General features: G+C 44.3%; 1 protein-coding gene across 1 annotated transcript; it reads right to left on the bottom strand.

The window, feature by feature from the left end:
• Window positions 1-6,521: 6,521 nt before the first annotated feature.
• Srsf12 (serine and arginine rich splicing factor 12) lies at window positions 6,522-21,770 on the bottom strand. Its single transcript, XM_055599297.1, has 5 exons — window positions 21,683-21,770; window positions 12,929-13,028; window positions 11,265-11,376; window positions 10,976-11,117; window positions 6,522-7,797 (listed from the first exon to the last, which is right to left on the bottom strand). Exons 1-5 carry the CDS (start codon window positions 21,745-21,747, stop codon window positions 7,428-7,430), a joined length of 789 nt encoding a protein of 262 aa, XP_055455272.1. The 5' UTR covers window positions 21,748-21,770; the 3' UTR covers window positions 6,522-7,427.
• Window positions 21,771-22,020: the final 250 nt, after the last annotated feature.

Raw genomic sequence — 22,020 nt, 5'->3', positions numbered from 1 at the left:
TTCCATGATACCACACCAGCTTTCACCCAGGGCCACAGCCCACACTGAAACCCACAGGCATTTAAAATTTTATTGATTTGTGTGTATGCACAATACAATGTGTTTATGAAGGTCATAGGACAGTTTTTGCAGTTCTCTTTTGTATGGGTCCCAGGTATTGAACTCAGCTCACCAGGCTTGCCCAACAAGTATGTTACCCACTGAACCATCCTGCCAGCACCACCCCCCCATGCATTTCCCCCCAATTCAGTTTTCTGATTTTCCTCTAGACATTGTCTTAGCTTTAAGATTTTCTTTCTTTTTTTCTTTTTTGGTTGTTATTTTGTTTCGTTTTGAGGCAAGAGTCTTACTGTGTAGCTTAGGCCAGCCTGGAACTCACAAAGGCCACTTTTGCAAAAGATGGGTACAGTGCTCAGGGAAAAAATTCCAAAGGAACCTTCCCTCTTCTCTCCAGTTGTGCTCCTGGAACTAGTCCTTCTGCATCTTAGCTTCTTTATTTGGAATCGTGTTATTTTATCATGTAGATGTCAGATACATTAATGAATACTTTAAAACTTGAGAGCAGCTCCAAGCACACAGAAATCATCAAAAATAATTGAAGGAAACTCCTGGGAGACAGGCCTCCAGGCTCGCCTATGAGGGATTATTTAGCCACTGAGCATGCCAGTCCAAAATTATGTTGACTCGGTTGAGGATTGAGAAGACTGTAGTGATTGAATAAGAGTATCACCCTCTCTCACGTAGGCTCTTCTATTTGAGTGTTTGGTTCCCAGCTGGTGGACTGTTTAGGAAGGATTAGGAGGTGTGGCCTTGTTAGAGGATGTGTGTCACTGGAAACCCCAAAGCCCAAACCCCATCCCGTCTCATTCTCTCTCTGCCTGCAACTTTCAGCCCAGATGTGAGCTACAGCTCCAGTGCCATGCCTGTCTGCCGGCCACCCATTGTGGCCGTGGTCATGGACTCACCTCTGAAACTGTAAGCAAACCCCCAATTAAATGCTTTCTTTTAGAAGTTGCCTTGGTCATGGTGTTTTGTCACAGCAATAGTAACAGTAACTAAGACAGAAGTTGGTACCAGGAGTGGGATATTGCTGTGACAGGCCTGGTCATGCTGTCTGTGGGAGGACTATGGAAGATCTTGGGACTTTGGACTGGAAGAGTGGTTGACCGCTGTATGTGAGGCTTGATGGGCCATCCTAGCAGAAGCAAGGAAGACAGTAGTACTGAGAGCTTTGAGGCTTTGCTGGATTAGGTTGAAGTCTGACATCTCTGGATAGCCATTTATTTGAGTTTGTCTATGATGGTAACTCCCTCTTCTCAGGCCCTAAAAAGCCCCCCTGGCCACACACCTCCCAATCTGGGTAACCCTAGGTCTTGTAAGGGGCATCACATAGCCCTCAGGGTGGATTACAGGCCAGGTGCTTTCTGATAAGGAAACTGGTCCAACAAGCATCTGGAATTCCTAGAAATGCCCTGCCCTGCCAAGGATCTTAGTCTTAAGCAGTGACCTTCAACCATACTTGGAGATTTTCCCCTCACCCCTAGGGTAATTAAGCACTGTATTTTCCTTCTTGTGGTAGGACCATGCTACTGCATGGAAACTGAGGCACCATACATGTAAATCAAGTATCCCTGACACTCTGACCCCAGCAAATCTAACACATCCACCCTGAAATCCCTCCCACTGCCCAAAGGTTTATAAATCCCTGATTTCAAATAAATGCGCTGGGAGTGCATGCTGCTGATTGGCCTTCCGCCACCACCTGAGATTTGTCATTTACCCCCACCGATTCTCCCCAGGCCTGCCCTCCATCCTGCTGGGCCTGGGCCACCCCAGGCCTGCCCTCCATCCTGCTGGGCCCGGGTCTCCCCAGGCCTGTATCTTGGCTGTAAGCCAACCAGACCTGGGCTTCGGTTCCCACCTCTGCCAGGCTCAGCACAGCAGCTTAACCAAGAGCTATAATACTTTTGTATCACCAAAGACTTTGGAACTCCAGAATTTCCACTGCTACCAGCCATCTCATTCTAAAAGAGCTAAACTGTAACACTCTGTGGAAAACCTTTTCCACACCCTGGTTTAGCATGTGGACCTTGCCCTAAAGTGCTCTAGCTGCCCCTGAGAGAAATGGAACCCCCTTTCTCCATTTGAAATCCAAGTTCCTGGCCCCTGCTGAAATCCAGGCCCCCAAAGAATGGAGAACAACAGAGAGCAAAGTGGATTGTTGGAGGCCCATTTCAAGAGGCTTCAGGGAAGAGACCATTCTTGTGACATTTTGGCAAAGAATATGTCTGCTTCTTGCCCTTGCCCAAAAAGATCTGCCTAAAAATAAACTGAAGAGTTTTGGACAGATGTCATTGGCAGGGGACATTTCAAGCCAGCCTTGTATTGACTGTGTTGTGTGGCTATTAGTGATCACTCTTACACAGATCTACATTGAAAAAAGTAAGTGCTGCAAAAAGATATACAAAATGTACCATTTGAAGGAAAAATAAAAGAACACCTGGAAATGTAATGTTGGAGCCAAATCCTGTGTTCAAGTAGATGGAAGATTTAGTCTAGAGCTACATGGAATGAGGAAGTAGGGCCCTCAGCGTGAGCAGGTGAGCTACTCTTGGAAGCAACTTCTGTCTTAGGTAGAGTTATTGTTGCTGTGGCAAAAACACCATGACAAGGCAACTTGTAAAGCAAACATTTAATTGGGGGCTTGCTCCAGTTCCAGAGGGTTAGCCTGTGGCCATGACAGCAGGGACTGTGGTGGCCAGCAGACTGGCATGATGCTGGAGAGGTAGCTGAGAGCTCTCATCTGAATGGCATGCTGCAGAGTTGGAGGCAGGAGGATCATGGAACCAGTCCAGGAGACAGAACCTTGCTACAGTCAGCGAAGCTGAGAGGGTGGGAGATGCAGAGTCAGCTAATAAGTTTTTTGTTTTGTTTTGTTTTTTTTTTTACACTGGGCATGGGCATGCCCAATTTGGGATTTACCTTGCTGGTTTTTTGGTTTTGCTTTCATACAGTACTTCCTCATCATGCCCTTTGCCTCCCCTTAGGGATGATAATATTTATTCTATGCCATTGTACATTGGGAGTATGTAATCTGCCTTTTGATTTTACAGGGGCTTACAATTAAGAGATTGCCTAGAGCCTCAGAAGAGACTTTGGACTTTTAAACGGTGTTGAGAATGTGAAGGACTATGGGGACTTTTGAAGTTGGACTAAATACATTTCTCATTATGGCCAAGAGCCTCTGGGGACCAGGGAGTGGAATGTGGTGATTTGAATAAAAATGGCCCCCATAGACTCATATATTTGGATATTTGGTCCCCAGTTGGTGGACTATTGAGGAAGGATTAGAAGCTGTGGCCTTGCTGAAGTAGGTGTGTCACTGAGGGGGAGCTTTGAGGTTTCAGAAGCCCAAGCCAGGCCCAATCATCCCCGCCCCCCCTCCCCCCCAATCCCATCTGTCTGCAGCTTTCAGATCAGATGTGAGCTTGCAGCTACTGCTGCATGCCTGCCTGCACCACACACTCCATCGTGAAGATCATGGACTCACGTCTGAGACTGTAAGCAAGCCTCCCATTAAATGCTTTCTTTTAAAAGTTGTCTTGGTTAGTCCAGGCACGGTGGCACATACCTTTAATTCCAGCACTTGGGAGGCAAAGATGTGAGGCCAGATTGGTTTATACAGCAAGCGCCAGGACAGCCAGGACTACACAGAGAACTCTGTTTCAAAACAACCAAAAAAAAAAAAAAAAAAGTTGCCTTGGTCATGGTGTCTTGTCACAGCAATAGTAACCCTAATTAAGACAATGACCAACTAAAAGTAGGTCGCACCATCCCATGGACTTGGGTTTTAGACTCTATAAAAAGAAGAAAACCAGCTGAGCACAGACATTCATTCATCCCTTTCTGCTTCCCGACTTTGGGTGCCCCATAACAAAGAGCTTCAAGCTTCCATATCATGATGGACTGTGTCTTGAACTGTGAGCCAAAATAAAGCCTACCTCTTAAAAGAATATCAACAACATAAGAGGCTGGAGAGTGGTTCAGTGAGTAACATCACCGAATGTTCCTCCTGGGAACTCAGATTCAATTCCCAGCACCACATGGTGACTCACAAACACACAGAACTCAAGTCCCAGGGATCTGATGACGCCTTTTTCTGGCCTCCATGGCACCTGGCATGTAAGTGGTGCACAGACACACACTCGGGCAAAACATGCACATGATAAAAATTTTAAATTAAAATGATTATGTATAAGCCACTTAATCATTCTACTCGATGATTACACTCCAACAAACTGAGCAGTACCCTCCTCAGCATTATGTATTGATAAACCTTCTTGCCTTTACCTTGGGATTAAAAGCCACCTTATAATAAAGACAAACTAGGTTTATTTCTGTTTAATCTCTGTTGCTCAAGGATTGGGCTATGTCCTACCTGTAACCTTAACTACAAATGGTTCTGTACTGCCTGCTCCAGGAAATGGCAACTATGCCTTTGTTTCAAAGGTTATTATGACCACCAGCTGTGAGACCACCTTGCAACCAAGTTTTTGCCTCAGGAGGTCATTATGACTAACTTGATTATCTTCTGCTCCTGTGACCCTACCTGTTTGCTTGCCAAATCTCCCATCTGGAAACCCCCTACCCCTAAGCTATAATGATCTTGTCTTCCTCACATACAATGATGATCTCTTGAACCCACTTTTAGAGGAAGATGGCCCATGTATACGAATAAAAAGGCTTGCTTTTATTAATTGCTTGCTTTAATTAATTTGGCCATGATGACTTGGGTCAGTGGTCTTTCTCCTGCCATCTTTGGAGTTACTGATATTACGATGGAAAACCAAGACAAACATGCATGAAATTTAAATATGTTCAGAATGTATGAGCTTTTGTCTATGTGTTATGGAATACTGTTGTCTGGGCATGGCATGGCATTGCCCTGTTGAAATCAGAGGTGGCATGATTACTCCATAGGACCCTTATAAGACTGGGCCACTAACATTCCCTGGAGAGAGGGGAGGAGGCCTCATGAGACAGCACATAGGACATAGAAACAATTAGTTGCTGGGGAGGCTTTTCTTCCACAGTATAGCTGCGCATAAGCTGCCCATGCTTCTTAAGTAAGCCTGATTCAGCTCGTCCATTCTCCAAGCTAGCCTAGGGTGGAATAACATTTTTGGTCTGTTAGCACCTCTCTGTGGTAAACAGAAGTTTCCTGGGAAAAGTCATGCACCCTTGAGATGGTGATCCCTTGAGAAAATGATCTGTAAGTGTAAAGACACTGAAAGAACAGTTACCTCCTTCTGGGCTGGAATTGAAGAGGCCAAGGCTTCGTGTATACTGGTCGCTATTGAAGATGACTGCGCATACATATGCACACGTCAGGACAGCATTTCAAACTCTCCGTTAAGTTTTCAACAATCTCCCACACTTTTATAATTGCTTTATTACAGAGGAACACCAGAGTGAAATTTTGAAATAAATAAATTTTGCTATGGTTAGATAGAGAAAATATATTCAGAGAGTATAATATACATTGATTTGTGGTACTTCTACAAATATCACAATGTACAAATTATTTTGCAAAGTTGCTTCTCACATAAAAGATGTAAATGCAAAGAAACATGGAACTTGGTATTTGAAATTGAGAGAGGAAACATGGCTCCAAATACCGAGCATGTAAGACAGGTTTCTTAGGTTTCCAAGCGCAAATATTAGCTGTGAGGACTGACAGTGTTTCAGTAATGTGACTCAGCAACGTAAATCTGTAAACAGATCTCTTTGACAGTCAGATGCAAACCATTTTATCACAAACCAACCCAAACCCTCCGAAATGTAAACCTCAAACACATTTAAAAAGAAATTCTAAGGTATAACAACTACAAAAAACAATAATTGTCAACAAAGTTATTTGGTTTAAAAAATGTAGTATAATGTAAAAGTCCAATACCTTAAAGCTGTTTTATGAAGATCTTTGTCTTTCTCTCTCTTTCATACCATCTTTTTTTCCATTTGGGGGTTATGGGAGGTTGGGATGGGCTTAAAGTTTCCCAGGCTGGTCTCAAATTCTGGCCTCAGCTTCCGAGTGCTGAAATGACAGGCATGTGCTGCATATCTAGCTTGAAGGTATAGTTTTGACCTTAAATCTTTTGCATACACTTATGTATGTGTGTGTATGTGTGCTCACGTGTGTGCACGGACATGCACACACATGCTGTAGCTGGCACAAGTGTGTGAGTCAGAGAGAGTCTGCAGGAGTCAGCTTTGAGTGGGCTCTAGGGGCTGAGTTCAAGCTGCCCGGCTGACACTCAGATTGCCAGGTCTGGGTGAGTGAATTTACCCTCTCACTAAGTGAGATACCCAAGCCATCCCATTAGCTAATATTTCTTAATATAATATACTAAGTGTTTAATTTTTCAAGAACTTTTTTATAATTAGGATATTGAACTAGAACTCTAAAAAGGAAAAATGCAGATGAAAATAGCTATATAGAAATAATAGTATAAATATGATTTTATACAAAATGTGCTATACTTCAAATATGTAAGGCTTAATATGAGTATTTGTGGATTCCGAGTGTTCCACGCCATAATCTTTAGAGTACTCTCAAAGCCATTCAAAATCTAGTACATCTGAAATGGTTTTACTTTTTTAGAAAAGCATTTATTTATTTTCTTTAGACAGGGTCTCACGTGGCCCAGTCCATGCTAGTCTTGTCCCTCCCGCCTCACCTCCCAGGTGCTGGGATCACAGGCGTGTGCCATCACACCTGGCTTTGTTTGAGAAGCTTAAGCAAACACAGATAACATTTAATGTCAACTGGTCTATGCTGCTGTATCCAAAAACAATGAAATGTTCTTTGAGTTATCTTTTAAACACCCTGTAGATATCGTTTAAACAGTTATGGAATCTCTATATAAATGTTATCTTTTAAGGTTTCAGAATGCTGTAATTTGAACTAGTACCTACCAGGAATTGGCCCAAGCTTAAACAGAAGTCACAAGAAAGATGTCAAACAGTTTAAGTCAGGTCTATTCAGTTACATATCGTCACAATTACTTTTTTTGTGAAAAGTGCTTTAGAATAAAAAATACTTTGCAAAAGTTATTATTGGCAATATTTGATCTCTAAGTAGAACTTCTGCGTTGCTTCCATTCTGGAAAGTTTCTTTTGGCAAGTTCCCCCCTGCTACAATGTGAACCAGATACGGGCTATGCAACGGTGACACTGCACGGTAGTGGTTTGTGGAATGAGCCCTTAAATTGAGACTAAATATTTATTAATCAAAGCCAGGGCATTTTATTTCTTCCCTATCCCCACACTAACGCCAGTTCACATTTCTATAAGCCTTGCAGAATTTTAACCACAATGAGGTCTGATAACATGTAGCAGAGCTCTGCGGCTCTTCCGTAAGCTGCTGTTCACCAGCTGTTTTTATGATGGTAACTCCGAGATCCGGAACGTGACCGGAAATGAGAACGTTTTGCTGTCTGAGTCTTAGACCCGGAGCTGGTGTGCCCTCTGGGAGACTTGCATGGGGATCTTGCTATCGAGTCACAGTGTCGTCCGTGTGAGCTTGGCTTTGCTCCCGGGCCAGTCTGCTTTTGAGGTGAGCGCGACTGTGATTTTTCTATCAACTTGGACCTTTTTGGTAAGGACTTGGATCGTGACCGTCCTCTAGATCCAGAATTCCTTCTTGGTGTTCTTGACGGCCTTGCTGAGGTAGACTGCCTCGGCAGTGACTTGGAACGAGATTTAGACTGACTGTAAGATGATGGCCTGTGTCGGGACCTGAAAGCAGACGTACCATTAGAGCGTGTGCTTTATACAAGACAACAGGGTAAGACGGTACTTCCTGCTGTGCTGCATATTACACCGAGTGTGTGCTGTGGTTTCATATGAAATTTACCCCCACAGGGGTTGTCAAGATGTCTCCAGTGGTTAAAAGCACTTGCTGCTCTTCCAAAGGATCTGGGTTCCTGCAGTTCCAGGGGCTCTGGTACCTTCTGGCTTCTGAAAGTATTGTATACATGTGAGTCATAGACATACATGCAAGTAAAAGACCCACCCTGATAAACGGGGAAACCCCCCTCAGACTCAAGCACTGGGGGCCTGGCTGCCAGCTAGTGGACTTGGCAGATATGACTAGAGCCTGAGGCTCTGTCCTGATCAGTGGGTAGTGGTTGCATTTCTGTAATTCCAACACTTGGCAGGTTGAACAGGACAGTCACAAATTAGACCCTGTCTTAGAAAGAAAAACAAGAGAAAGAGAGAGAGAGAACGAGAATATTCTCAATCCAGTCTAAATATACAGGACTTTTTGCAGAACTAAGTTGTCTAATATAGAGTCAGAAAGTAAAAGTGTTTTGAACTACATTCGAGTGCAACAGATATTACAGACTTGTTACTTATGTTTGAGCCAAGGGCATGAATGATAGTTAGAATCATATTTTTTAAGGCTGGAGGCATAGCTTGGCCAGAGAGCGTTCAGCTTGCCAGCACACATCCCTGGGTCCAGTCCCAGTGCTGTCTTGTCATTAACTTATTAAAACACACGGTGCTAATCAGACTTCCCATCATTACGATAAACACCCTCAAGAAGAACTTAGGGAGGAAAACGTGCTCAGTGTAGAGTGTGCAGTCCACAAGAGGCTGGACCCTCCCTCTCGTGCACACGGCAGGGACTTCACTAACAGAGCCACCTACCTAACTCTGCACTGCAATTGTTCTGTTTTTCTTTTTCTTTTCTCTTTCTTTCTTCTTTTTGCTTGTTTGTTTCCAGCCTGGGACATATGCAGTCCTGGCTAGTCTTGAACTCTCTATGCAGCTGTAGAGTGGCCACAAATTCCTGAGCCTCCTTCTTCTACCTCTCAACTACCACCACATCAAGCTACTCGGACAGTTCTTTAAGATCAGAGTTCACTCTAAAATTCCACATGCCTAAAAAAGTTAAAGCATTAAACCATAAATATTTAAGAGAACTTAGGCATGACAATCCAGCGTAAATGACTGTTTTGATAGTATCACCATTTAATTTCCACTGTGGTTTAGTATTTTTCTAATAAAAGAAATACTAATTCCTATATATAAAATAAGTAACTTTCAAATGCCTTTAACAAATTTACTTTTTTTTTTGTCTCCTTCCTATAATATGAGCATAGCTGGAACTGATTCTTAATAATATATTATCAATTTATACGAGTAAATTGTAGAATAAAAGGCACAGACAGGCAGATCTCTGAGTTCAAGGCTACAGAGAGAAACCCTATCTTAAGAAAAGAAAACAAACAAGCAAACACGAATAAACTGATTTAATTTTAGCCAACCTCCTTCCTTTTATAAACAACCATATTATATCTTGAGTTTACTCCTTCTCAGAAGTCAAGATTCTGAATTGTTGGGTTCGTTTAGGAAAATTTTACTTATCTGAAATTCCTAACCTTGTTTGTTGAGTATATAATATTTTATGTATTTATTTTGGGGATGGCATCTTACTGTTTTTAGCCCAGCTGGCCTTGAACTTAAGAACCTGCTCATTCCATTGAGTGTTGTGTGTGTGCTACAGGAGCTGTAATACCACTACATCCTGCTTCCATTTTGCCATTTTGCTTCCCATTTTGGAGGAGGGGCATATATTACCTTTCTTTTTTGTGTGAGTCTTTTCTCTTGGGGAGAAGAGACTGAGACAGATCTCGATATGTAGCTTATTCTGACTTTGAATTCTAGATCTTCCTGCTTCTGCTTCCCAAATGTTAGGATTATAGGTATGTGCCACTATGGCCAGGTTCATAGTATCTACCTATTTAAGTAGTTAAAATTAAGCCATAGTGCCCAGTTCTTAAAACAATCACATAAAAACACTGGAGTATATCCAATAAATACAAGTTGAAAAACAATGTGTGAGCTAGGCGTGGTGGTGTGTGCCTGTGATTCCAGTACTGGAGAGACAGAGGCAAGAGAGTCATTTCAAATTTGAGCCCAACCTGAGCTACATAGTGCACTCAGGGCCAGCCTGGATTATACAGTGAGAGACCAAAGGATTAAAAATTAGTGGGTATTGGTTTATAAGCCTGAACAAAGGCCAGCCAAATGGAAACATGTCCAGCTACCTTGGGAAAGGAGCTAGCTTTACTACATTCTTTTCCTGCCCACTAGAAATGCAGCTGCTAGGAAAATGACCCAGATGTCCAGGCCAGAACCATTAATGTCTTGATGCCTAAAGTAAACCAATCATTTCAAAAGCCAATTCCCCTTATACAATCATGTAATGCCAAGGCATGTAACTCCCTGATTATGTTTTTTTTTTTTTTCCCTTTAAAAAAACCTTGTTCCCCTAGACCATGGGTCCCTACTCCTCCTCTTCAACCAGGGAGAATGCTGCGACCCAGGCTCGAGCTTGTAATAAAAAGATCCTCATGGATTTGCAGTGGAGTCAATTCCTGGTGGTCTTTGGGGGTTTCATGAACTGGACATAACAATAGCACCTTTAAAAAGTGAAGGGGCAATGGTCCACATCTGTAAGCCGAGGAGATGTAGTGGGTGGAGAAGGGTGGATTCCAGTTCACTGGCCAGCCAGTCTAGCCAAAAGGATGAGCTTCAGGTTAAGTGAAAGACCTCATTACCAAAAACCTAGGTAGAGGGTGACCAAGAAAGACCCCTGTGTGCATGCATGTGCCCACACATACACAAACATGTACTTATGACACAGAAAATCCAAATAACAATAACAAGAGGGGTGCAGTCGAGTACGTGCTAGCATGTGCCTGGGCCCAAGTCCAACCCCAGTGTCCAGGAAAATAAACAAAAAACAACATATGATGGAGAAGAGCGTATCTTTTCACAAAAGTTAGTTTATCCATGTTAAACAAAATCATCCAAGGAGCCTGTCCCTGCACCCCCAGGAATTCCTTAAAATGTTTTCTAGAAATAGTAGAAAATGAAGTCGTTCACTGTTGCTTTCAGTACTTACTCTTTCAGGCTGTCTGATCGTCGCCTGTCTCTTTCCCACGAAGAACTTCGGCTCCGAGAGCGCCGCTGGCTGGGGCTTCGGGACCTCCTGTAATCACTGGGAGAGCACAGGTGGCGTTCTTTCGACTTCATCTGGCCCGGTGCTGGAATATGAAGAACAAGGCTTCTAACAGTTCACTGCCTGAAAACTGCAGTAGCTGCTGCTCAGTCGGCTCATTTCCGGAACTTTATATTAAAACACCGTCGTCGCTGAGGCTCATTCTGAGAGGTAAAGACCTAATGGCACTTACTTTTGCGATCACCTTGCGCAAACTGTATTTCAATTTGCCGGCCGCATACCCACTTCCTGTTGAGGTTGTAGAGTGCATCTTCCGCATCTCGAACATCTTCAAACATAACCAGCTGTTAAGGACACTTTGGACATCGGATAGTAAGAAAAAAATATTTCTAAGATATTATTTACATGTGAAATTAAATTAAAAAGAAAAGCAAATCCTGGCTCCAATATAAATAATCAGAAAAGCTTTTGTATTTTATTATGAAAATAAATGCCCTCTTGTGATTTAGAAACATGAATAGAAGAACAGGACCGTAGATACAATATAGCAGTATAATTTAAAACATAAGAAAAATCCCAAATTAGCATTATATAAGATAAACTGTTTAGGGCTTACTCCAGGGTTTTCACTGAAAATATCAGCTTGCACTGTTATTCTGAGAGTGAAAGTACTCTGTCATTAAAAGCCGAGTTATGAGATTTAGGAGAAATGACTCACTATAAACAAAACTGAAATAATAAAAGTAAGTAAAAACAAAGGACTGCTTTGGTCCTTTAAAGATGGTGTCCACTCTTGAACCTAGCACTTCTGTGACCAACCCCTTCTGTGTTACCACTTGGGATGTAAGTATAAAATAACAGGAAAACTGTTAGGCACAAGTGGCTAACTGAGGCGCCTGTTCACATGTCTGAGTGGACACTGGCCACCAGGCTGTCAGCTTTGCAGGACCAGGCGCAGGGTTATCCTGGCTGGCATGCCCCACACCCTCCCCTCGGCAGTCCCTTCCCCAGCTTCTCTTCCCTATATAATACAGCCATTTTGGGTGCTCTTGGCTGTCATCTCCCATCCCCCACCTGCACACCCCCCAGCCATGGCCTGGGTCAGTCTGGACCCTTCCAGATTCCTCTGGGATGTTTTCTTTCTCATATCCAAAGTAAACTTTCTCCTTAACCATACCTAGGAGCAGCCATGTCCTTGGGTTTGTTTTGTTTGGGGTTTTTGTTTTGTTTTCCATTCAGAAACAATCTGCAAACATCTGGAATCATATACATGTTTTGGAATGCTCCACTAAGCATTGATCCCAAGCCTCACTATAATGGACAGTAGCTGTGTAAAATGCAATCAGCTGCAGCTCAGGAGGCTGCTTCCTAGCCTTCTTTCTCTCCCTTTCTCTTTTTGAGACAGTGTCTCATTTTGTAGCTCTGGCTGGCCTGAAGCTCCCTCTGTTGACCAGGCCCACACTAGACTCCCAGAGTTCCCTCTGCTTCCCAAATGTTGGGATTAAAGGTGTGAGCCACCATTCTGGGCCTTGTTTACTAGTTTTCTCAAGGAAGCTCAAAAAATGCAAATGAAAGGAGACTGGCAATGACCTCAGTGGCACTGGCCGGTCTCAAAGACTGCTCTGTCCTTTGCTTGATAGATTTCATTCTTTCGGGTCCCACACCAGTACGTCCATCCTCCCTCCTTATTCCTTGCTGTCTGTCATGCCTGTGAGTTCATTCTAACTGGGTGAGGGGTGGCACTTACCAGTTGCTGTGGACTGTTTTAGACTTTCTGAGACAAAGGAACAAACACATTTAATTAGACAAAGTTGATGTCATAACACACTCCTAGTACATGTGTGTGTAAGGACATGTATGCCATGTGTTTGCACGCACACATAAAGGATATTGCACGTAAGCGAATCCTCTGGGGCGGCGAGTGTAGAAGTCAAGTGGGATGTAAACGTCAACTATGGGGCCATAGCGACCAAATTCACGTCGCAAGTCCTCAGGCCTGCACATTCCAGAGATAAGGCAAGTCAACACAGAAAGGCAGAGTAAGTCCTTTGCTTACAGAATTCCAACCGAAGCTTTCAAAACAAAGTGTATGGTTGGGCCACTGAGAGGGCTCAGCTCAATGAGGAAAGGCTTATTCGGCTAAGCCTAAAGACCTGAGTTCAAAACCTGAACTGGAAAGAGAACCATCTCCCGAAAGTTTTCCTTTTACTTCGAGCACGGAGTCAGAGGAAGAGGAGGGACACAGACACACACAAATAAATATTAAAAATGTAAAAGGAATGGTATTTTCTAAGCTTCCGTTATCTAAACTTGTCTCCTGTAAAAATTATTCACATCTCTTTCTTTTGGGGGGTATGGTGGAGCCAAATCTTGCTATGTAGACAAGGCTGGCCTTGAACTCACAGTCCTTGGCCTCAGCCCTGAAAGTGCTTGGATTGCAGGTTGCACCATCGTGCCTAGCTTCACCCACAGTTAAACAAACAAACAAAACAAACCTCCCTCAGTCTTCTCACTCTTAGAGATCCTAATTCAGGAAATCTGCATTAGGGACCTGGGAGTCTGTTCTTCTTACAGACAGTTCAGGTGGTTGTCAACTTAGTCAAGTTTTTTTTTTTTTTTTTAAAAAAAAAAAAAAAAAAAAAGGAAAAAAAAAACCCAAAACCTGACCCAGCACATCCACCCTTAAAAGTTATTTCCATCACAAGACTTGGTGGTTTCATTTAAGAACACATTCACCTGCCTCACTATAACTTCATGTTTATTAGAATTTTGTTTTCAGAAAGGAATACTTAGAATCTTAAGAAGTCTTAGAATTATTTCTTGGACTTTAACAACAACAAAAAAAAAGTGTGTTTTCCCATATACCCAAAAGCAAAATAACTATTCTTATATTTGATCTTATATGTTTTCTACCATTATAAGCACAGGGCTTTACTTAAGAAAAAGATAGCAGAGAAGGAGAAGGGAGAGATAGAGAGAAAGAGCCAGAGAGAGAGAGAGAGAGAGAGGGAAGACTGAAAATGGGCAGCAGACTAGGTATGGCCAGGGCTATCTGTGAGAGAGGAGGAAACAGCAGGGGATAGAGAAGAGAGAAAATAGTGAGAGAAGCAGGAGCACAGCATAGAGAGAACAAAGCAAGAATAGCAGGGTTATAAGGAGAATGGGTAGCTGTGGGTGCCGGGGGAGGGAAACCTGTGAACTGGAGGAAATCTGGGAGTGGGGGAAATTCAGCTCATTTCTGGATATTCAGACTGCTTTTGGAGTTTGGAGAACTGGTGTTTCCTTTATACGTGACAATAGTATAATTTGTCTTTGCGGAGCTACAATTTAACTGAAGGCACAACATGTTTAGTGGGGCTAGCTGATGGTTATACATAGAGAAGGAGCTGTTCATCTAAAGATGGTTTAATTCTCCCAAGTCTACAGTTGTTTACAGACATTTACAGACAGATGAGTCTGTCTGTAAGGTCACTGGGCTAGCAAGTGATGAAGATGGGGTCACACACTAGTCTGTTATTAATCTCTGTAGCACGATGCTTCAGGGAGCCCACAGGGATTCAGCCTCAAGCTCCTAGTTCAAAGCATGGCTCAGAAGAAAGAAGAGTGTTTCAGAACAATGCAGACTGCACAGCTCCGACTCCAGCAAAGAGAAGGAAGTTGCTGTCGGTAACAAAAGTTAGAAAAGGGCTTGAGGAAGGAACGGAGAGAGCCAGGAGCTCCCCGATGCAGAGCTGCAGAATGAGGTGTGGTGTTACAGTGCTTGGACAGCCTGTGGGTACGCAAATGCTACTAACCAACTTCTCCCAAGACTAGACCATAACTCGTCTGGTTTTAATTAAATATGTACATTTTAATTTAGTGTTATTGTATGTTTGTGTGTATGATGTATGTCCTTGGGTCTGGGCATGAGCCTGCCAAGGCATACATCTGGAAGATGGAAGATAACTTTGAAGAGTTAGTTCTCTTAAGAGTTAGTCGCTTTCACTGTGGGATCTGGGGATTGAACTCAGGTGGTCAGGATTGAACAAGGAGTGCCTTTTCCTGATGAACCATCTCAACGGCCCAATAACTAAGGCCAGAGGGGAAGATCTAGGAACTGTTCCATAAAGATTCATAAAGACATAAAATTCCTAAAGTTGACTAGGCATCTATTATATGTCCCAGGCAGTGTCTATTTTATGGTATATTTTATTTAATATTGTTTGGCTGCCTTTTCAAATAGTCTATGACAATGTGTTTTTTTCTTTCACCTCTTCATTCAGTAAATCAGAGGGAATAGTTCTCTGAAAGAAAAAAAAAAAAACAGCTGGCTTCTGTATACCCAAATGTCAGCCATTCCACCCATATCTTTGACCAGGGACTATGAGGAGTCCAACCATGAAACCCAGACTGACCTCAAGGCTGAAAATCAAGCGTCATTCAGCTGGTCTATTGCAAGTTGGGGTAGCAGCATGCAATGTTCCAAACACCTACATGACAGAAGTGACACCAGATATCCACACCAAGAAACAGCACAAACAACCTTAGTCTAAATGCCTCCTCCATCCCACTGCAAAAACACAAACACCCCAAACAGCCATAACTGTGTCTCCTCCAGAAACCAGCACCCCCACTGTAATGTTCCCGGAGAAAAGCAACTTAGCTGATGCATAAGGCAAGGGCTTCAAAATAACAATTATAAATATGTTCAAGGAATTCAAAAGGATATTTATAAATGACTGAAGACCATGAAAAAAATAGCTCAATGAAAACAAAAATGAGCCAATTCAAGATACATACTAGAGAAAAAAAAATAGCACTATCATCAAATGGTACTGGTCAAAGTGGATTTGCTGCCTGTAAGAATGACTCTAGATCCATATCTCTCACCCTGCACAAAATTCAACTTGAAGATCAAGGGTCTCGAGCTGATATCCTGAATCTTTTGGAGGAGAAAGTTGGAATATAGTTGCTCCTATAAGCACAGGAAAAGTCTTTCTGAACAGGACCCTGATAGCATGCATTAAGACCACTGGCTGCTAAATGAGACTTCATTACACAAAAAAGCTCTGTACAGCAAAGGACACCATCATTCCAGTGAAGAGGCAGCCTACAAAAAGAAAAAAGGATTTACCAACTATAAAACTGACAGAAGGTTAATATCTACAATATACAAAGGACTAAAAAACCTCTACACATCAAATATACAAATAGCCAAATTAAAAAATGGGGAGCATAACTAAACAGTGGTCAAAAGAAGACATACAAATGGCTGATAAACAGTTTAGAGACAATTTACGTCCCTAGGCACCAGGGAAATGCAAATTAATATGTTTCTGAGATTTTATATTTCACTAGTCAGAATGGTCAAGATTTGAAAAAAAGAAAAAAGACAGCAGATGCTGGCAAGGATAGCTCTTCCTCACTGCTGCATATACCCAAAGGACTACCTCTTACTCTTACCTGAGCATCCATGTTCAATGCTTCTCTATTTACAATAGCTAGAAATGCCAACATCCCAGATGTCCATTAACTGATGAATGGATAATGAATATTATTAATTGTTAAGAAAAACAAAATCAAGTTGGGTGTGATGGCACATGCCTTTAATCTTAGCACTCAGGAGGCAGAGGCAGGTGGATCTCTGAGTTTGAGGCCAGCCTGGTCTACACAGTAAGTCCAGGATAGTCAGGGCTCTGTTACACAGAGAAACCCTGTCTCAAAACAAACAAACTCAAAAGAAAAAAGAAAACAGAAGCGTGCACACACACACACACACACACAGGAGATGCAAATGAAATTGCCAAATAATAGGCGAGACAGAGCCAAACCGGACATATGTTGCTGCCAAATGAAGCTTCGTGTAACAGGAGTGAGGGAATGAGTTATAACTGAATGAAAAGCAAGCAAGCAAGCAAACAAACAAACAAATGGAAAGGAAAGGAACATGACTGTGCTTAGGTATGGTGGAGGAGAGTTTATTATATAGTGGGAGGACATAGCCAGGCTCAGAGACCTCTGGGAGAGTCTAGAGTAGACATGGCCAGACTGAGCTGTGCCATGTGAGGAGAGCAGGGAGGGGAAAGAAGGGAGAGAGGAGAACCACGTGCAGCAGCCAGAAGGGCCCTGTAACAAGCAGGGACTGAGGGATGCTGGGAGAACAGGTCCACTTTGATATGTTAAGTAGGCACCTCAGCCATTTGTCCCTGTTCGAAACCTAACAACATCTAAGAGCCTCATGGGAATGTTCAAACAACCCAGGCTGTTGCCAAGCCTACAGGTTGCTTTTTGCAAACTGACAGCCAGCCCCCACTGCTGAAGACAACACCTACACAACTCAGTGAACCTGGAGAAGCTGAGCTGGTGCACCAGCCTGTGTACTACTGTGTTCTGTGCAGGACAACAGTCTGCAGGCTACCAAAAGAGAAATGTAAACACCGGCTCAACCACAACCTCCTCACTCTACAGTGGTGTCCTGTCTGCAAGATACGCTAGTCAACTGTGACACAAAGCTTGTGGGAGTAAGCACCCAATATCTGACTTGACTTAAGGCCCTTTCCACAATAATACTTGGGTAACTCAGAGCCTGAGACTAACTGGCGTAGGGACCTAGAGTAAAGTCAAATACTATTCTTCTAAAGAAGAAGAATAAGAAGGGGGGTAGGAGGAGGAAGAGAAGGAAAGAAAGGAAAAGATTAGTGCTTTGCTCAGCCATCGTCAGGGAAGCTTACCCTTGCAACAGATGAGAACAAATACATAGGCCCACAGCCAGACATTATGAAGAGAACAAGAGACCTTGGAACCCTAGGCCCTAAGTGAGATCAGTCCATCAAATCCCTCTCCTCGGGGATCACAGAACCGACTGGAAGAAAAGTGGAAAGAATGTAAGAGCCAGAGGGAATGGAAGACACCAAGAAAACAAGTCCTTCTAAATCAGTGTGATCTATGCACACATGAGCTCACAGAGATGGAGACAGAGGCAGCATACACGGGGATTACATGGGTCTGCACCACATGGGGTCCTAGAGCTGAAAGCAGAAGTGGACACAGCCCCACCCTCACCTAAAAGCAACATCCAAAGATAGCCGCTTGCAAATAAAGATTCAGTTTCCCCCAGGGAGACTCACTGGAAACAAACTACTCCTCAGGGTAGGCTACATGACAGCAGTAGGAGGCCAACAGAAAATGAACTCAGTGGGCTCCCTCTGTTATTTATTTATTAAAATCAATGAGGCTGGCATCAACCGATATTCTCCGAAAGAAGTTTATTAGGAGGGGAGGGGGAGCAGGCCACGGAGAGACAGAGAGAAAAGGGAAGGGGGATGGGCGCAGAGAGAGAGAGAGAGAGAAAGTAAGAGAGAAAGAAAGAGTATAAGAGAGAGACCACGTGTCGGGGTTAGCCCTTTAAGGGGCAAGGTAACCACGCCTTCCAGGTGTGGCCACCTGGCTGGCAACACATGATGACATCATAGGTTGCTGGGAAACACAGGAACAGGTTGTGTTTCAAAATACTAACACCCTCTTTCTGAGGACTAGGGGAGGGGGATAGGGAAGAAGAAAGAGGAAGGGTGGGACTGAGAGGAGACAAGGGAGGGAGCTACAATCAGTATGTAAGTGAATAAATTATATATATATATATATGGAATTAAACAAAAAAAGAATTTCCTGATGAAATTCTGTCTGAAATAAAAATTTAAACATACATACAGTGTGCTGGTTAGTTTTATGTCAACTTTACATGAGCCAGAGCCACAGAGAAGAGGAAGCCTCAGTTGAGAAAATGCCTCCATAAGATTGTGCTGTGGGCAGGCTATAGGGCATTTTCTCAGTCAGTGGTTGATGAGAGAGGCCCAGTGTATTGTGGATGGTGCCACCCCCAGGCTGGAGGTCCTGCAGTCTATAAGAAAACAGGCGGAGCAAGCCATGAGGAGCAAGCCAGTAAGCAGCACCCCTCCATGGCCTCTGCATCAGCTCCTGCCTCCAGGTTCCTGCCCTGCCTGAGTTCCTGTCCTGACTTCCTTTGATAATGGACAATGATGTGGAAGTGTAAGCTGAATAAACGCTTTCCTCCCCAGGTTGCTTTGGTCATGATGGTGTTTTGGTTTGGTTTGGTTTTGGGGTCTTTTTGAAACTGAGTTTCTCTGTGTAGCCTTGGCTGTCCTGAACTCACTTTGTAGACCAGGCTGGCCTCAAACTCACAGAGATCCACCTGCCTCTGCCTCCCTGAGTGCTGGGATTACAGGTGTACAATACTGTGCCCGGTGGTCATGGTGTTTTATCTCAGCCAGAATCCCTAACTAAGACAGAGGATGATACAAACTAAATAGATACTGTATGTAGAGTTTTTAAGAGTTACATTTATTTTCTGCATGTGTATGCATGTGGGCACCTGTGTTACATGTCCATGTGGAGGTCAGAGGACAACATAAAGGAGTCAGCTCTCCTGCCTTGTTTGTTTGGGGGATTGAACTGAGGTTGCTAGGGTTGGCCACGGTTTTAACCTGTGGAGCCACCTCCCTGTCTTCTCCACAGAGCCCCTGTCACAGAGTGAACAGTTAACAAAGTCTAGAGACTATTATTTTCTTAATACAAGATACTCTCAGTTTTGATTACTTCCCCAGAGGCAGGCTAAAACGTGATGAACGAACAACATAGAGTTCATAACTCTCAGTCACCAGTCCCTGCCCTCGGTGGAGATTACCTGGACCCAAGGTTAGCAGTCACATGAAGACATGTCTTTGTTTTACTTTACAATGAGGGGACAGCAGCCAAGGCCTTCCTCATGGAAGGCAAGCAGCTGACCACGGAGCTACACCCTTAGTCCACGTGTGTTTTACTTAGCATGCACAATGTTTGAGCATTTGAAAACTGTATATAGGTGTATGAAATAGCCCATATTTTACAGCTTCTACGTCTCCAGAAAGAGAATTCACATGATTCAACTTAATACATCTTTATCAAGTTACAGTGTGTGAGTTTGTGGCTTATGTGAGGTCAGAGGACAGCTTGAAGGGTTATTCTTGTCCTCTACCATGTAGGTCCCAGAGAAAGAACTCAGATCCTCAGGCTTGGAGGCAGTCCTCTTTACTCATGGAGCCATCATGCTGGCCTGAGGCAAGTTGGTGGCACATGCCCGAAGTCACAGCTATAGGGGCAGTGGAAGCAGGAAGAGGGAAAACCAGGGTCCTGGCTTGGCCTTCAAAATAAGTTAAATTGATGCCCCAGGGAATATACAAGACCCTTGGTTTGGTTCTATGGAATTGAAACAAAACAAAACTGGCAAGACGGCTTCCCCATCAGATGGAGGATGCCCATTTGTTGCCGTCCATACATACCATTCTGTTACTCCTCACAAGCTGGCACCTTCACCTATCTGTATTATGCTGCCTAGCTCCTGTGGCCACTAGAATTGGGACTCTCTGGGGTTTCTTCTGTAAACATTCCATGAAGACCTCGTGCTTATTTTTCAAAATGTCTAAATTTGAGGTTTTTTAAAAGCCTACCCAAATAGTAATTTTGCTTCTCTATGTACTATTGTATTGATAAACAGTTAAGAAAACCATGAAACACAGGCATCTTATAAATTCTATTAATTCGAAGTCTCTAGTTGTGACATATATTTACAGTGATTAAATTGAAAGCCTTTAATACTCCTAAAAGTAAATCATCAGCTTAGCAGTGTGCAAACCTGTAGTCCCAATACTTGGGAGGGAGGTGGGGGCAGCAGGATCAGAAGTTCAAGGTCATTTTAGCCGATGTAGGGAAACCTGGACTAGACACAGATCCTCTCTCAACAAAACAGAACATAAATTATGATTTCTCCAGACAGCTAACCAGCGAAGAGCTACATAGGTTTGTGCCTGTTTATGTCTGGGTAACTCCTTGAAACCCTTGAACGTCAACTTTCCATAAGTGGACAAGACTGCAGAACTAGGTGGGAATTAGGCAATTCCAGTGAAATTAAGGTGTCTATTAATGTCACCCCTCCCTCTGCTCCTATAGGGAGTTTAAGGAAAAGGTGCTCTATGAAACGGGGCATTTCTTCAGCTCTATGCTTAGGAACCATCTAGACAGAATTTTCCAAGAGGGATAGAGGAAATAAAGACTTCCGGCATTGAAAACCGACTACTTAACCGTGATGAGGGCTAAGACTGTTCCCAGCACTCAAAGAAAAACACAGAAATTGAACTGAGCGGTCGTTTCTATATCAAATGTGGGCCCAAGGGGGGCGGGGGCTAAGAGCACTGTCTGCACAGCGCAGAGAAAATTGCAAGGCCTGAGTTGCGCATCCTGAGAGGAGACAGCCCCAGTCCCTCCGGAAGGTTAGTGGGCGGCGTCTGCGGGGCGCAGCGACAGCAGGGCTGGGGCCAGCACTGACACCATGGCCGGCCGCCGCCCCCCACCGGGCGCCCTGACACCGGCCAGCCGCTGTGCATCACAGCCGCACCCCAGCACCTGGCCGGCACCCTCAAAACCCAGACACCTCGACAGCCCGCAGCGGCACCCGGACACCCGGCCAGCATCCTAACGCAAGACGGGCACCCCGACCCCCGGATGGCACCCCGACGAGCCTGCAGCCTGGGCACCCGGGGCGCCCGGCCGGCACCTGACAGCCAGGCAGCCACCCCCGGGCCACCCCCCGCCCTCCCGCGGGGCCCCGGCTCCGCTCACCTGGTGGCGTCTGCGACGTTCCTGACGAACAGGGAGGTGTTGGGGGGCCTGGTGTAGCGAGACATGCCGCTCGCGGCCCCGCTCCCAGCCGCCCGCCGCGCCCCCTCCCGGGCCGGCCGCGCAGCCGCAGACGCGGGCGGGGGGCGCGGGGCCTGCGCGGCCGCGGGTGAGCACCGACCCGGCCGCTGCCCCGGCCGCCGGGGAATAGCCCGAGCCCCAAGCAGGCCAGCTAGGGGCTCGGCAGAGAGGCGTGCCTCACCCAGGCAGCCCTAGAGAAGATCTCGGGACAGGGCTTCGAAAGGGCCATGTGCATGTGCATGGCTACAGCCCTTCCCTGG

This window comes from Psammomys obesus, unplaced genomic scaffold (assembly GCF_907164565.1).
Source record: "Psammomys obesus unplaced genomic scaffold, mPsaObe1.curated_primary_1811, whole genome shotgun sequence".
In the NCBI taxonomy this organism is placed as follows: Eukaryota; Metazoa; Chordata; class Mammalia; order Rodentia; family Muridae; genus Psammomys; species Psammomys obesus.
The sequence above is the reverse complement of the archived record's forward strand: the minus strand, read 5'-3'. Positions and strand labels throughout refer to the sequence as shown.

Excerpts from the sequence above, each read along its gene's own strand:
- Srsf12 (XM_055599297.1), bottom strand. The coding sequence starts at position 21,747 with ATGTCTCGCTACACCAGGCCCCCCAACACCTCCCTGTTCGTCAGGAAC. Across the intron at positions 13,029-21,682 it reads AACGTCGCAGACGCCACCAG|GCCTGAGGACTTGCGACGTG; the intron begins GTGAGCGGAGCC and ends TGGAATGTGCAG. Across the intron at positions 7,798-10,975 it reads CGATCAGACAGCCTGAAAGA|GTCCCGACACAGGCCATCAT; the intron begins GTAAGTACTGAA and ends GTCTGCTTTCAG.